At 40.8% G+C, this 16559-nt stretch overlaps 2 protein-coding genes across 4 annotated transcripts; one reads left to right on the plus strand and one right to left on the minus strand.

Moving 5' to 3' along the window:
* The first annotated feature begins 6164 nt into the window (after positions 1-6164).
* Positions 6165-13276, plus strand: man2c1 (mannosidase, alpha, class 2C, member 1). Of its 2 annotated transcripts, none has more exons than XM_075469921.1 (26): positions 6165-6359; positions 6808-6933; positions 7031-7154; positions 7254-7324; positions 7411-7588; positions 7681-7870; positions 8239-8345; positions 8432-8542; positions 8681-8773; positions 8892-9008; positions 9090-9185; positions 9294-9439; positions 9763-9886; positions 10566-10687; positions 10779-10864; positions 10943-11089; positions 11175-11254; positions 11337-11431; positions 11506-11610; positions 11704-11860; positions 11957-12100; positions 12216-12325; positions 12403-12482; positions 12571-12713; positions 12853-12956; positions 13045-13276. In XM_075469921.1, exons 1-26 carry the CDS (start codon positions 6259-6261, stop codon positions 13154-13156), a joined length of 3069 nt encoding a protein of 1022 aa, XP_075326036.1. In that variant the 5' UTR covers positions 6165-6258; the 3' UTR covers positions 13157-13276. The 2 variants fall into 2 exon arrangements, with proteins under 2 accessions (XP_075326036.1, XP_075326037.1); XM_075469922.1 differs by having other exon boundaries at positions 10943-11083.
* Positions 13277-16490, minus strand: neil1 (nei-like DNA glycosylase 1). 2 transcript variants are annotated; one of them, XM_075469923.1, is made up of 10 exons: positions 16163-16490; positions 15230-15714; positions 15028-15147; positions 14470-14578; positions 14280-14373; positions 14077-14198; positions 13969-13996; positions 13813-13883; positions 13529-13742; positions 13277-13417 (listed from the first exon to the last, which is right to left on the minus strand). In XM_075469923.1, the coding sequence occupies exons 2-10, from the start codon at positions 15682-15684 to the stop codon at positions 13398-13400; spliced, it is 1233 nt and encodes a 410-aa protein (XP_075326038.1). In that variant the 5' UTR covers positions 15685-15714; positions 16163-16490; the 3' UTR covers positions 13277-13397. The 2 variants fall into 2 exon arrangements, with proteins under 2 accessions (XP_075326038.1, XP_075326039.1); XM_075469924.1 differs by having other exon boundaries at positions 15830-16490.
* Positions 16491-16559: the final 69 nt, after the last annotated feature.

Raw genomic sequence — 16559 nt, forward strand, 5'->3', positions numbered from 1 at the left:
AGAGATTCCAGACATAGCTCACATGATGCTTTTATAAAAGACATCAGTTGTGTACCACAAGGAAAGACCCATTTAGGCTCTTCTTTTCTTGAAACCATCTTTGCTTAATGTATTTAACAATAAATTATTCTCTCCAGTTTATGCACATGAATTTATAAAAACAGAAAGAAAAGAAAACATGTCTGACATGGAACATTTATAACAGGATTACAAGTACAGTTATGTAATTTGGTTAAAGTTGAGCTACACTTGTAAATATTTAAAGAAGTAGCTGAAACCTCAGCACTTAAAAGGAACACCAAATAATAAGATTTATTGACCCTAATATGCTCTGATTAGGTTCTACTCCTACTTAAATATGTTGTCAAAAACACAATAACTATTTGAATGATTTCAAAATCCTCTAAAATGATTACATATTTTGAACTACAGTGCCCATCATTACTTTATATACACAATACATTCTGGATCGATGATGTAATCTGGCCCCTCCCCACAGGTATGATTTCAATGATGTTACAACTTTTAATTGGCCAGCAGTTAAGATATCGATTCAGTACACACGGTGCTGTTTTGACTTCAGTTTCTAGTTGAAAAACTACAGATGAGGTAAAGCAAGTCTTCGCAGCTTTGTTTGATAAGTTTCAGTTAGTTTCTGAGTATCTTCAATTGATGAACGAGCTCTGCTTCCATGTAACCAACACACCAGCTCTTGACAACCTATTGAAGCAAAAGTGTCTTTGCCACTATTCCACTCATTTAATTGTGCTGTTTGCACAGGAGTTTACAAGATACCCTGATCCCTATTGGATACACCTGTATCCATGGACACGGACATACCTTGAGTGAGTCTCATGGAACCCTCAGTCACGGTTGAACTTAACAACTTAAACTCTTTCAAAAGCGTTAAAAGAAAGACACCTTAGACATTGCCCCAATCTCAGCTTCCACCTACCTGATCTGCTTCATCTTGGTACGTTTCAAGTAATGTCTTGGGTTGTCCTCACCGCTCACATTACACTTTGGTTGAAATGAAGGCTAAACAGAACTGCGGCATGCCGGCCAGCTGACATCACTATCCACAATGCAATGTGACGTAAACAACAACGGTAGACATCTTGAGTCTTTTAAATGCTACGTCTTCACAGCCAAAGCCTTTCTTAATGTAAAAAGCTATAGAAGTCATATATATTAGTCATATTCGTTATCTTTATTGTAACTTTCCTGTCTTTTCTTACAATTTGTATTACTTTTTCTATTTGCAATTAGTAATCAAGGGAAACGCTGTACAGCAAGGAAACATTTTCAATAAAGGCAACATATTTGAATCAGACATGACCGATCTCTTCTATGTTTTCACCATTTCTCTCTGAACCTATAACATGTTAGTTTATTGCAGGGTCAAAGATGGTCGGTCACTTTCCTACTTAACTGTACCAGTTGGAACAAAAATAGCATGAACAGAGACCTGGTGTTACATTTTACATGTAGCCTTGGTGTTTAAAAAAATGACAGTTTGGAATATCTTTTAATAGAAGCAGAGGTCAGAATAGAGAAAAAAAATGCAACAATAAGGTTTCACTCTGAGGTACTACAGTGGTGAGTGAGGGAATTTTTGTATTCAGCGAAAAAGCTGCTAAACAGTAGAAATGTATCATTAGCTCCTTGTTCATTATACATGTATAAGTCTAAATCTGCAACTTGTGTCATAGCAAGGTTTCTGTCTCATATTAAAGACTTTTACGTTGTGCTTTAATTGTTATGCATCATGAAGCCCATTAACACTTTCAACTAACGTATCTGACCTGTTTGTTGTTCTTAGAATTTCATTGTCACGGTTTGTTTCTTTCTCTTTGTCACTCAGATGACCTTTTTTGGATAAACACTGGTATGTTGCTTTTTATATATTTTGTACTTGTTTCCATCCTGTCATGTACAGATTCCAACTTCATCTATTTCCTCACCAGCACGATGAGGCCCTGTCCTTCCAAAATATAGTTTTTTTCTGTTGGGGGAATTTGAACAAACAAGTAGATTAAAGAGATAAACATAAACAGTAACCAGTCAACCCTTGTTTTTGGCTGAGGAATAATTAACCTTCACTTTAATGTATCAGGTCAAGTTATGATGAAACAACTGATTAGTATTAAAAACAGTACATGAAAAACACAATGCAAGAGAATCCATCAATTCCATAGTTAAAACAATCATAAAAAACAAAGATAAAAGTAGAGCAAATAAGAGCTGCCTCTAATCAATGAAAAATACCAAAACAGTCTGCTCAAGGAAATATTGCTGAACTTGACAAAAGAGTAGCATCACTCAGAACTAAAAGCACTGGAAAAAAAACAGATGAGTCTTTAAATATGATATAAAATCACAAATGTTGGGGCAAGATTTTATATGTAACGGAAGACTTTTCCAGAGTCTGAGATCAACAACCAAAAAAAGCTCAATTAGCTTCGGATTTAAGGCGTGAGTGAGTGACAAGTGTGACGACCACCTAAGTGACCCGGTAGAAAAAGGGACAAATATGCAAGTACAGCGGAGCTAAACCTTGAAGAGCTTTAAAAACAAATACCAAATTGAAGTGGGGTGATGGGATCCCTTATCTTAGCACCAGTGAAGTCTAGCAGCTGCATTCTGAACTTATTGCTTATTTCAGTCTAAAGAGAGGTTGAGCTGAGGCACCCCCACACACAGCGAGTTATGGTCCAACTGAGAGGTAAAAAAAGAAAAAAAGCATGGATAACTGTATGCTGTACAAAGATGTGGAAAATCATTGCAACAACTCTAATTATTACATGAACGTTTCTCTGTTGCTCCATGCTCTACAGGTTTACTGATTCCCATATTGGTGATCTCCACACTGGGATTTGTTCTCATAATATCTATAATGTGCTGCTTATTGAGGCAAAAAAGGTGAGTGAAGGGCAAAGCCACTGAAACAACACCACAGTCACACTTGGTCTATTTCTCTGTTCGTAATAAACAACTGCTCAACTTGATCCTCTCCATCGCAAAAACTTAAGTTTGTTTTGTTCAGACCTATTTTATCTGAGATTCGTTGAAGATTTTGGCTTGTATGAATTTAGCAAAAGTGAGGGACTTTTATTTAGCAAAGACAGAGCTTTCCATGGCTGGTTTTGTAAGTTAAGCCATATGCTCCACATATAAAAGAGACAATTGCAGAGAGTATTTTCAGAAAATGGTTCAACTTAATTGACCCATATATCTGGGGTTTAAGAGTCAGGGAGTTTATAGGGGTTGAGTCCTCATTATGGGGAATTTTTAAGCACACGCTTCTGCCAATAGTCACACTCCTTCCCCTGACAGGGTGATGCCACATAAATCCTGAAGCCAATTTATGTAATTGGGGTTTCTGCAAACAACTAGTACTTGCCTGGGAATATTTCCTTGGGTTTGCATTGAGTTAGAAAGTCAATTTTATTTTTCGTAGCAGCTTTCTCAGATGAAAATAACAAAGAGCTTCAATGTAATATTCAGTAAGTGTAATGAAAAATATTCCGATGATAAAAACATGTTAAACACTTGTGGTCACTCATCAGTTGATGAACTGAACATTTGTGAGGAAAGGCATTTTTTTATTTCTAAAAAAAAGAGCAGAAAATGTGAGATTTTCAAAACGTTTTCTTCATTCTTTCAGGGCTGTTTAACAGTTGTGCAAACATGGTGCTATTTTATTCATGTTTTATTACAGGAGGAAGTGAATCGAGAGGAAACTTTAGCGTTATAACATTTTATAACTCTTCTTAAACTTCTATGTCAAGGAGGAAGCAAATATAGGGAAGAGGAAAAGAAAATTATTCAAAATGAACGCATAAAGCAAAACTGGACTGAAACTGAAATCTATCTGAAAACTTTAATACTGTTTAAAAAGAACTATCATCAGTATGCTTTAAAAATGTTAAAATAATTCATGATTATCAAGAGTTTCTATGTGTAGAATTCATTGAATGTCTCCTGCTTTCAAATATAGCTATATTAAAAGAAAAATATAAGATGAAGTAGCCAAACACAGAGGGAATTCAGAGGTAAAAGGGGACCAGAACTTTTCCTTTCATCCATAAATAAAGCATCGCTTCATTTAATTTCTTTAAAGTAATGCTGCACAATCTATTCTTCAGTGGGTCAGACAGTGTCCCACCCTCAATGCTATGATGCATTCACAATTAAACAGTGTGAAATGCTCCTCCTTTCTTCCAAACATTCCTTCTTTCATCCTTTCATTTCCGCTTCTAAAACAACTGTGTTGCTTTTAAAACTAATTGTCAGCTTCAGCATCATCTGTTTATAGTTTGCAAACCTCTTTAGTAATAATAACTGAGATGTAAAATGTATAACTTCTAAAGGGGTTGAAAAAAATGCTCTTATTGCCACATCACATCACATCGGTCTCGCTCATATATCATGGAACTAAATAACAAACATCCTGATTGCAAAAAAAATTCTTGGTTGCCATGAAATACAGCGGAAGGGAGGACACCCTATTTAAGACTACAAATAGCACGTTTTTATATGGATGACCTATGATTCTTTTCTTTTCTTTCAGATCTACTGGTGATCAAAACAAAAGCAAAAGTGCTGGATACAACATCGGAGACGGAGACGAGTACGGCTCCAGAGTGTAGTTCACTGTTCTGGACCTTAGCTCACAGGATCTCCATGAACCACTGTCCCTTCACATCATTCTCTGTGTTTTAGTCAAATTGTCCCTTGGCTCATTTTGGATGTTTATGGATGCATGCAACATCACATGATTAAGTTTGCACACAGCTCTGGGGCTGTGGGAAGCCCTTTTTTTTCCCCCTCAGGCCACAGTCAGGCCTTTCTTTGCTGTGATGTGGCAGGCAGAACATGGTCAGCCTCCATGCTGGATGCTTTATGCTGTAGAACTGCCCCCTAAGAGCAAGAGGAACAGCTGTCTTCTCAAATCCCTATCATAGTGTGGTGAGTTTCTAAAGTAAAGCTCTGCACAGAAGCTTCCAGGCAGTAGAGTTGGGCCAGAGCTGAACTAGTGAGAATCTTAGGTCAAGTCAGATCATGGCACTTATTCCACAAGGCCGTCCTGACATGGTGAGAAAGCCTTACCACAGTCCAAAACAATAGGGGGGCAGGAGTTAAGGATGGCCTGAGAGGGATGGGCTATACCACATTTCCACCAACCCAGTACTTAAAGCAACTCTATGGATTTTATAATAAAAGGGTGCTTAGCTTCATACAAACACAGCTTCTTCCCTGTGAATAATTCTGAGGGAATAAAATAAAGGCTTTTGTGTTTCCAGGCTGCACGTAGGCTGACTCCTGACCCCAAGTCCAATCACAAGACTAACTTCCAAACACTCTAGAAGGCTTTTTAAATGAGATGTAAATTACAGTCCAGTTTGACCACGGTAGAGTTATTACATCATCATGTCATCCTACCGTCTGTGATATGCACGTGTATTTATTTTGGTTCTTCTTAGATGTTCCTGGATTTATGTTCTCTGTATTTAAATGCTCAAATGTCAGTTTTCAAACAATAAACAGACCATCATGTTAGATGAGTGCACAAAGTGGTCAAATCATCGTGAGGTGACCGTTTCACCACAGTTGAATATTTGTAGTGCGCACAGCCATGTGCAGTGTAGTGTTATCCACCAGTTCTTCAACACACTTTTTGCCTGATCATCGCTGCTTGTGGTCAAATATCAGTGTTGACTTCCTGTTGCCATGTTCTTCTGTAATAAAAAAATGTGTCATGGCATGTATCAAGATATATTCATGACTTGTATTATTTGTGCGCTGGTTGTCTAAAGCTGTTCCCTTGTGTACTATAATTGTAAATAACAGCTGTCAAAAATTAAAACTGTGACATGTTTTCAAATACAGTCTGTGTTTCTGTAGTGTTTTCTCCTATTAGTTAGACTGTAGATCCTCAGCGATATGGTTTGATAATAAATATTGATTCCTTAAAAGAAAAGCACTACTAATCAGGTCTTCTTTTATTCTGTGTATTATATCTTAAATTTGTTTTCACTCACATAAAAAAGCGAAAACTACTTGCACAGCTCACAGTTATAAGTACGTACAGTTGTTAAACATGACTGCCATCTAGTGGCTGAATTCTTTAAATGCTAAACTCTTTTACTTCCGGGTCTTGCAGAAAGCTTTTGCGTGTCTCGTCCACGGTGCTTGTGTCCCACTTTTGTGCACTGCGCTTCTCAGAGCCGCAAGTGTTATTGTGTTTGTTTCGTGATGTATCACCAGCCTGTGCTGAAGCACAGACGCACCCTCCTCGAAAGAGCCGAGAAGTTCATCTCTGATGTGTATTTCACAGACTGTAATCTGAGAGGACGGTAAGGCTTCTTTTACAGTGACTACCACCTCTGGGAATGTTCAGTCTTCTTCAGTGGTGCAATGAAGCAAATAAAAATGCGTATAGATAATTGTGCAGGAACTTCATTCTGACCTGTTGTCTAAGGTTCCGCTGACATTTTGGAATGCAGTTTTCATTGTAGCCTCCTAGAGGTCGAGGTCTTAATCTCCTCAAACAAGCTCGTACTATATTGATTTTCAAAAGAAGTCCCTGGGATGACTCACGTCTAAATGTAGTTGCAAATAGCACCTTGACCTGACCAGCAGCTCCCAGACTATGTTAGTTGTCTTTGTGGAATAAAGTTTACCTCAGCAGATCCCATAAAAAGTATTTCAAAACTGTGTGAGGAAAATTGAGATTGTTATTCGTGATTTTGCTTTCAATACCGTAAACTATTGCTTCACATTTGAAACGATTGATCTTTGCAGACTGTATGGAGACTCCTGCCCGCTGGAAAGCCTGACCTCCTTCCTTTCCCCTAAAAGAATCCCATTTGATGATGCCTCCAAGCAGAACTTTGCACCTTATAAAGTTGGTGATACCTTTGGACCAACGTGAGTGATCTTTTTTGTTTTTTATTATTCAAATCACACTCAGATCTTTTATTCTCTCAAATCCTGGGACTAACCCCAAGCTTGATGCTTGTTGAAGGTGGTGGACTTGCTGGTTTAAAGTGACCCTGACAATCCCTGAGTCCTGGAGAGGGAAAGAGGTTCATCTTCTATGGGAATCCGACGGGGAGGCTATGGTTTGGAGAGATGGGCAGCCAGTTCAGGCAATGTTGCAGCACTTATCTATTGCATCAGATAATATTAATGTGGAAAAATGTGCTTGAATCAAATCATGAAGTGCAACATGAAGTTCTCACTTGCAGGGCCTGACCAAGGAAGGTGAAAAGACAAGTTACATCTTGTCTGACTGTCTAAAAGACAAAGAGCCCCACAGGTAGGTTAACTCAAGTGTATTACTGCATCTATAACCATTCTGACCTACTGAACAGATTTCCTTGATATATTTTGCTCACTCTTCAGTGTTACACTTTATGTGGAAATGGCCTGCAATGGACTTTTTGGAGCTGGTCAGGGGTCCATGATTGCAGCTCCAGACCCAAACAGGAAGTTTTCTGTACAGAGAGCTGAGCTGGTGGTAATCAACAGGAATGTCAGGGAGCTGCTGACTGATTTTGAGATGCTCGTTGACATTGTTAAGGTACTGTCATCCATAACAATGCATAAAGACTGTTTTGGAAAGAAAGAAAGGAAAGAAAAGCAAGTATGTGGTCCCGCTCTCTTCCTTCACAGGAACTTGGAGAGGGAGAGCAGCGAGGGTACCAGGCGCTCTTCACTGTCAATGAGATGGTGAACCTCTGTGACCCGGCTGATCCCAGCTCTTTCTCCAAAGCACACAGTATGGCTCGCAAGTTCTTTAGCCAGCGGAACGGGGAAAGCCAGCACACCGTCCATGCAATGGGTCACTGCCACATAGACTCAGGTCTCAGTTTTTATTCGTTTTACTACTGCTGTCACAGTCGAGCCAACTGGCATTGAAAGTCTGGTGGAATTTGCTTTTATTTCTTTGTTCTTGAAAACTGTTGTTACTGATGTGAATTCTTTTAAGCTAAGTCACATTTCCTGCAACTCCTTATCCTAAAAAGTTCCAATCCTGTGTAAGATGTCGTTAAAAACAGAATTAAATCGTATGCAAAATGCCGAATACTTGTTTTTGGAAAAAATGATAGAGAAAAGACGGCATCACTCACTGATAATGATGGCAGCATATTTCCCTCCAAAACCCGTATTACTGACCACTATGTTGTGGCATTGTGACAATTTTGACATTTTATTTTTTTTTCTCCACAGCCTGGCTGTGGCCCTACGAAGAGACCATTCGCAAATGCGGCCGCAGTTGGGTGACAGTGATCAGCTTAATGGAGAGGAATCCTGAGTTTGTCTTCACTTGCTCTCAGGTTATTCCATACCAACAGTGTTTTATTTCAGACTCAACTAACCTCAGTAGTCCGGTCCAGTTTTGAACCTTTGTGTTTTGCTTCAGGCCCAGCAGTTCCAATGGGTGAAGAGCTGGTACCCGGGACTCTTCTCCAAGATTCAGCACTACGTGAAGAAAGGCCAGTTCATTCCAGTAGGAGGAACATGGGTGGAAATGGTAAATGTGATCCCAAAAATCAATAGCATTTTATGCATTTTTTGATGTAATTGCATCATTGGGCCTACTGACAATCAGCCTTCTTTATGCATCTGATGCTCTAAGATATGGTGGAGTGACGGCATATTTGCTTTTTAGGATGGCAATCTGCCTTCAGGCGAGTCCATGGTCAGGCAGTTCCTGGAGGGCCAGCACTTCTTTAACCAAGAGTTTGGAATGTACTGCAAAGAGGTAGTGACCTTAAAGCATGTCTGCTTAATCTGCTATTGCATCGAGATGAAATGTCAGCTACATTTGATACAGCTCTGTCTATGAAAGTAAACAGAAATATTACCTTTGTGGTCTACAGTTCTGGCTTCCAGATACGTTTGGCTACTCTGCCCAGCTTCCTCAAATAATGCAGGGGTGTGGCATTTCCAATTTTTTGACTCAGAAGCTTAGCTGGAATTTGGTTAATACCTTCCCTGTAAGTAAATCACACACACACATGCACTTTAAAAGCATTGAAAAAGTTTTCATTCCCAGTTTCGATTGGTCTTTCTCCAAGCACAACACATTCTTCTGGGAAGGTCTGGACGGCTCCAAGGTTTTAACTCACTTCCCACCTGGAAATTCTTATGAGATGAAGGGCAAGATAGAAGACGTGAGTTGAACTGAGATAAAATGTGGCATTTTGAATGTTGTGTCTGTGAAGAATAAACTTACAGTCCTCCCTCTGTTTCGCTTTGTCTGTGTTTTCCACTGCCCACAGCTGGTAAAAACTGTGAAGAATAACAAAGACAAAGGCAGAGCCAATCACAGTGCAGCATTGTTTGGTTTTGGGGATGGTGGCGGCGGACCCACACAGCTGATGCTGGACAGACTGCGCCTGATCCAGGACACAGATGGACTTCCCAGGTCAGTTTCCGTCCCACACCTCAACTCCGTCTTTGTCTGTAACAATGACTGCGCCCACTCTCAGCAGGAAACACTTCCCACACATGACTGAGGCTAAAGTTTTTTATTTACTGTTACTGCCTCGTGTGATTTCTGTGGTGAGGTTTTAAAGGGGTGTGTCAGCACGTAGGCAGAATATTTTTCAGGCTTCGAAAATACTATAATGACATCAGTATGATGTACAATGGTAATAAATCTAGTCATGTTTTAGTCAGAATAAATAACAAAGGAGCCACAGGAGACAACATTACTCACTTCCATCTCCACTTCTTTGTTTTTCTCAGGGTTCAGATGTCCAGTCCTGAAAAGCTTTTCTCACAGCTTCAGGCTGACTCAGCCCTGCTCTGCACTTGGACTGGAGAGCTTTTCCTTGAGCTGCACAATGGCACGTACACCACACAGGCACAGGTAGAACAAGAGCACTCAGAGCTCAACCTCTGCAACCAAGTTCTATGAATTTCAGCTTGTTAGTTTTGCAAAATGTTGCCGAAACACAGACATATGTCAACCGTCTCTTACCTCAGATCTCGGCTTAGCAGAGGAATAAAAGTCTTTTTAAGGTTCAATTAAACTTGTATTAGATTTTTTTTTACTACCAGAGGAAACAAAACTGCATGATTCCTCAGAACCAATTGGATTCAAACGACAGTTAGTTATCCGGACCTGTGCCTTATAAGGATCAACCGAACCGAAAGGACAATTGTTCTGTGATCTGACAAATCAAATCGTGGATACTTTTAACCAGCAGATAGTTCAAAAGTTGGCAAGTCAAATGGTATGGGCCCAATGAACTGCTGAGCATCTGAAATTTTGTTTCAAGCAAGAATTGGAGACATTTTGCTTCCAGAACCACAAACACTGGTCTTCTTAGTTACAAAACCTTGATGGAGTTTTGTTAGCAGAAGAGGTGATGCGACACAGTGGTAAGGACACCGCTGACTTTAAAGAGGGAGTTGGTATGTTTAGCATCAAGAAATGACATAGACCTTTACATTTCAACAAACAAGTACAAATTTATTCTTACAATTAATTCAGTACATCAAAATGTCCTTTATCACTGTTTTCACATTTCTTTTGTCATTTGCAGATTAAACGAGAAAACCGCCAGTGTGAGACTCTGCTTCATGATGTGGAGATAGCCAGCAGCTTGGCCTTTTCCCGAGACAGGGTGTTTCAGTATCCCCAGGAAAAACTGCGGCAGCTCTGGAGGTTCGGTCACCTCAGAAAATAGAATGACTAAATGACTCTTTACGGTTTGTTCAGTTTGAAATTGGTTTCTTTGATTTGTTTCTCTTGACAGGCTGCTTCTTCTAAACCAGTTCCACGATGTGATTCCTGGCAGCTGCATCGGAATGGTTGTGGAAGATGCTCTTAAATATTATGAAGGTACAGTCTTCATCAAAGCAGCTGCGTGTTCCTACAAGAGCCATACTTGTTTTTTAACTCTCACACCCCCTATCTTAGAGATCCGTCGTGATGGTGCTGTTCTTCTGCGTCAAGCTTGTGAAGCGCTGGGGTCAAAGGGCAGCTCAGTCGGCGTGTTCAACTCTTTGCCATGGGAGCGCCATGAGGTCATCCAGATTACAGATGGCTCTGACAAACTCGGTTTGTGTATGTTGGATATTTAGAATATATATGCTGTGGCCCTCTAACATACAAGTTGATATGCAGTGCTCTCTGGTATCTCGCTCTACAGCTCTGGTGAAGGCTCCCAGTGTTGGTGTGTCTCCTGTCAAAGACACACAGCCTGTGACTCCAGTCTCCGTCACTCTCCAGGTATGCACAATACATAAAGAGATGATTCATCCAGATCTGTCATTATCTAACGTGTCTAACTAGCTGATGTGTAATATTATAGTCTGACGGCACTGTCGTTATGGAGAATGGGATTTTACAGACGGTCATAAACAAAGATGGCACTTTGGCATCACTGCGTTTGATTGGTGCAAACAGGTATTTTAAGACCACACACTAACGCATGTGTTGTCTGTTGTCACATATGCGATTATGCACTCTGCTCGTTTCAGAGAGGCAATCTCTGACGGCTGTGGTGGGAACCAGTTTGTCATATTCGATGATGTCCCCCTGTACTGGGATGCTTGGGATGTAATGGACTACCATCTCCAGACAAGGTTTCGGTCATTACTGTTTTGTCATTGCAAAGTATGTTTTGTTTTTTTTAAGAATAAATATCATAAAATCAAGTGCAAAAAATTCCACTGTAGGAAACCGATTCTGGATGTGGTGCAGCCTGTTCATGTGGTGTCCTCTGGGGGGCTTCGTGGCAGTGTCGGCTTTACCCTCAGGATCAGCGGCAAAAGCACCGTCACACAGGAGATTGTCATGGATGCTATGTGTCCCTACTTAAAGTTCAACACAAAGGTACACTGAAGTCTGGTGTTAAGACATATACAAAATGCTTCTTTAGAAAGCCAAAAGATTAAACGTTAAAAACCACATCGCATCTTTGGATTTCAGGTCCAGTGGGCCGAGTCGCACAAGTTTCTCAAGGTCGAATTCCCCGTGCGAGTACGCAGCCCCAATGCTACATATGAGATCCAGTTTGGCCATCTGCAGAGACCCACACACTGGAACACTTCGTGGGACTGGGCCAGATTTGAGGTAGGACACTTCATCGTAATGTGCAAGAACCGCGCAAGTATGTGTCCTGTCAGTGTTACCAACTAAATAACTTTGTGTGTGACTTTTTTTTTTTTTTTTTTGCTTCCTTTCACAGGTTTGGGGTCACAAATGGGCAGACTTGTCAGAGCACAACTTTGGAATTGCACTTCTGAACGACTGCAAATACGGTTATTCCATCCACAAGAATACAATGACCCTGTCACTGTGAGGTTTGCACTCTTCATACACAGCTGCACCAAATTTGAAGTGCCGTCATCTGACTGTAAATGTCTTTTTCTCAGACTGAGAGCACCTAAGGCACCAGATCCCACTGCAGACATGGGGACTCATCAGTTCACCTATGCCGTTATGCCACACACGAGTATGTTTTACTTGTCTTTTTGATGTTTTCTGTCGCAAACCAATGGTACTCCATAAACATGCATGGAAGTGATGATGTTTTTTTACAGGATCCTTCCAAGATGCCTCTGTCATCCAGTGTGCATACAACCTGAATTTCCCTCTGAGGTTGATCCAGTGCAGTCCTGACTCTGTACCCTGGAGTGCCTTCTCTGTCAGCACTGAATCCATCATACTCGAGACCATTAAACAGGTAGCCTATTACATCACACACTAAGCTAAACCCTAAAGAAACGAAACAAAGCAGCTATTGAATGCAAACTAGGGAAGACTGCCACAGTTGTAAGTGGCAACTACCTTTTTTTTAATGTTCCTATTATTTACCACAATAGGCTGAGGCCGGAAATGGGACCCTTGTTGTGCGCCTCTATGAGTCATATGGGAGCAGCGTGAAGGCAACATTGCACACCGCCCTTCCAGTCAGGGAAGCCTGGCAGTAAGTGCTTCTATTTTTATTGTGTTCCTGTGTGATTTTCTTCTTTTTTTTATGTTCTTGAAGAAAAAAACACTTGTTTCCCTTTCAGTTGTGATCTCTTGGAGAGGCGAGACCCCACCCAGCCTGCACACATGACGTCTGAGGGAATAATTCTGAGCTTCAAACCCTTTCAAATTGTGACACTTCTGCTTATTTTGTGATTTCATTCAACATTTGGTGTCATTTAGTTGCCTTTTGGAATTCTAATAAGTACCTCAGTCAGAGACGACCAAAATAATGTGATCACTTTGCATAAAATCAATAAAAACGTTTGTACAATAGACTTTTCTAAAAAGACTGTTTTATTTCAAAAAACATTTAGAAAAGTATAAAAGTATAAACATGTCCCGTACAGTGGTGGTGCCCCATGGATTTTATTAGCTGTCCTTTCTGGTCACGCTCCTATTTTTTTCTCTGGTGTCCTGCAACAATAACAAATGTGACTTCTGTGAAATTCTGACTCACTTAAAAAATGTGCTATTTTTTTAATTGTGTCAGTGAAGACAGAAACTTCACTTTCATCTGGACTTTACCTGCAGTTGGCTCTGCACTTTCGTTTTTCCTCTGACGTGAACTTGATCTCGTTTCACGCTGCAGGATGCATACTTGCTGGGACTTTTTTGTGTTTCCACCCTTTGATACAGCTTCCTTCGGACATACTTTCTTTTCTTTCTTTGGAGTTTTGGTCAGACCTTCCTGTTTGACCGCCTTTTTCTTTTTTGTGCTGCCAGACTGACTTCTGGCCACCTAGAATAAAACTAGTGTTAGAGTTACGGATGAAAATTTCACATGTGGGCAATGAAGAAGTGAGTTTCACCTTTTTCCTGACTGTGTAATCATGGTCGTCTTCTTTCTTTACTCTCTTTTTCGCCTTGGGTGACTTTGAAACTTAAAAATCAAAAAAATTTGCTAAGTCAGATTCTTTTGTAAACTTTAGCTGAAGTGCTCGCCATCATGCAAGTTGATTACAAACCTTTTGGTGCCATTGGGCCTGGGTCTCCCTTTAAAAAAACAAAAAAAAATTTGTATCAGAAGAAATTCTCTTGCAAAGATTTCTAATGTGCGATTTTCCATTACTCACTTCAAACCACATAGTTCTGCCATTGTGGTCCCGAATAGATTTCATTCCATCCACGTAATAACACTGCAGCCATGCCTGAAATGATGAATAGTCTGCCTTCTCTGGGTCATATCCCTTACCACCTAAGACAAAAATCTGTCATAAACGGGAGGCATTACATCCTTTTCATGAGTGGACCAGATGGTAAACAAATACAAACCCACCTTGGTTGACCACCTCAAGGGGTACTGTATGACAAAGCCTGAGCAGGTCGCCCGTCTCCTGTTTCACTCCTTTCTTTTTATCTCTTTCTGAAGTCTTTACAGAGGATTAAAGGTATATATGGTTAGAAAATACAGTGTCTGGGTTTCAGCAGGTGATCAAAAAAAAAAATCATGGTTCATCATCTTTCACCTTTTTGTCTGTGATTTCATTTTTCAAAGGCTTCCCATTCTCCAGTAAATCATCTGACTCGAGAACTTCAAGCACATCCCGGGCCTTCACAAAGGGTGGGATGTTCAACCTTGGGATGGAGGTGGGGGGGTGAAATAAATTGTAGTACTTTAGGCCCATTCTTTTACTCAACAAAAAGACTATTGTTTTCAAAGAAGCCTTAATAATCTTGCCTTCCCACGAAAGTTGTATGAAAGTAGCTATTCATGTTATATCTGGGCAAGACCAATCTTGAAACTCATGAGATAAGTGCTTGGTTTGGCTAATTTCCTGCCACATTAAAACAAGGTCAGCCTTATTCTTCTAACAAAAGCTACATGAAAACCGCTTCGTATAACAAGCAACATTTTCAATATGATCTGATTTACCGTGCGGTTATTATCCTACTGAGCCAGCAAGACCGCCGTCTACCACAGGTCAAAAAGTCAAGACAGTGGTTTAACTTAAGAAACTCTGTGTCGGTGCTTTCCCTGATAAAGATTTGTTCAGTTTCATCCTGTCTCCGTGCATGTTCATCACCTGTAAAGGATTTCAGCCCTCAGGTAGTTCCCGATTCCATTGAAGTACTTTTGATTCAGCAGGACTTCACAGATAGGGCGGTCAAAAGCCCGATCAGATAGGTGTGACAGAACATTCTCCCTGTGAAAAGTTTGTACTTCATCAGTGCCAATGCAGTGCTTTGGTGGTGCAGAAGACAAAAGGGAGACTCGGCCTGACTAACCTGAAGCTTTTGTACTCGAACATGATGCAGGGCCCTCGGTCAGGCTGCCACGTCCCATTGGACTGCCAGCTTCCAAACCTACGTGCATCCACAAAACTCAGCACTCTGCAGGGCTTCTCTTTGGTGTAAAAACGCAGATGAGCATGTTTGGGCAGCTCATCCTCTGCAGTGAAACGGAAATAACCTGACATCCCAAAGCGAAGGACTATGTCCATGGGTTGTTCCGCTTCTCCAGCCTTTGCCCTCCGTTTTGGTTCATCACTCTTGATGGGTGTCAGTGTAAGTTTCACTTCCTTCCCTCTGGAAGTAGCTGTGATGCGGTATGCCTCACAGGTGAAGGGCACATCAGGATTCTTGCTGACCTCAGATTTGATCACTGGTCCACTAAACACCACTCCACCGCACATCCTATTCACATACAGGCTGGCCAGGTGGAGCTCTGGTCCCTCAGGCATTTTGCGTTAACAAATGAAGCTGTGCTGCAACTGCACAGGGGGAAAAAAGCATTCGTGATTACATCACATCCAGGACAACAGCTCTGATCTGATTAACATCATACAAACATAAAAACTTGGTGTGCATTATTATGCACATCAATACCTGATATTATTTATTTTCCTCAACTAGAGGTGAGTGTGTGTTTGAACGACTGACACAAGCAAAGCAGTGCACCTACAACCAGCTTCACCTGAGTACACAGCATCCGCATAGTACAGCTCAGTTAAAGCACTGATTCTGCAAGGGACAACACGATCTCACATCTGGAAATGGACATCACACAACCACACGCCGAGGTTGCACCGAATGTATTTTTTTCTACTCAACCCAACCATAGAAGAACACCATTTCTGTGCAGTGCACACGCCGTAACACATGAGAATGTACCAATACGCACTGCTGCGTCCGCATTGAGTTAGGAGTGCTAAAACTTACCCAGACCAGGAGGAAACAGAACTCGGCCTCAAGTTAAGCTTATTTCTCAGCAGACCTGCTATAAATATACGCTCATGTATATGTCTGGATGCTGCTGTCGCGTTGGGTAACAGCAGAAACGAGACTGCTTTGCTTTCACAACATGCGTGCGTTACCGAACATGTTATGCAAGCACCGTGTGCCTGTCGTTTAAAAATGTCGCGAGATATCCCCGCTTGGCGTGCAAAACGACGCTCATCATACATGTAAAAGTTTTGTAACGTTTTTCACAACACAAAAACGGCATAAGAAAACCCTAAACAGAGATTTTCTTTTCAAACGCCCCACAGATAGACAGATAGACTCGTATTTGCGTTACAAGGAGAGAAAAAAAATCCCCCCGCAGATGCATGACGGG

Source organism: Odontesthes bonariensis, chromosome 7, assembly GCF_027942865.1.
Source record: "Odontesthes bonariensis isolate fOdoBon6 chromosome 7, fOdoBon6.hap1, whole genome shotgun sequence".
Classification (NCBI taxonomy): domain Eukaryota; kingdom Metazoa; phylum Chordata; class Actinopteri; order Atheriniformes; family Atherinopsidae; genus Odontesthes; species Odontesthes bonariensis.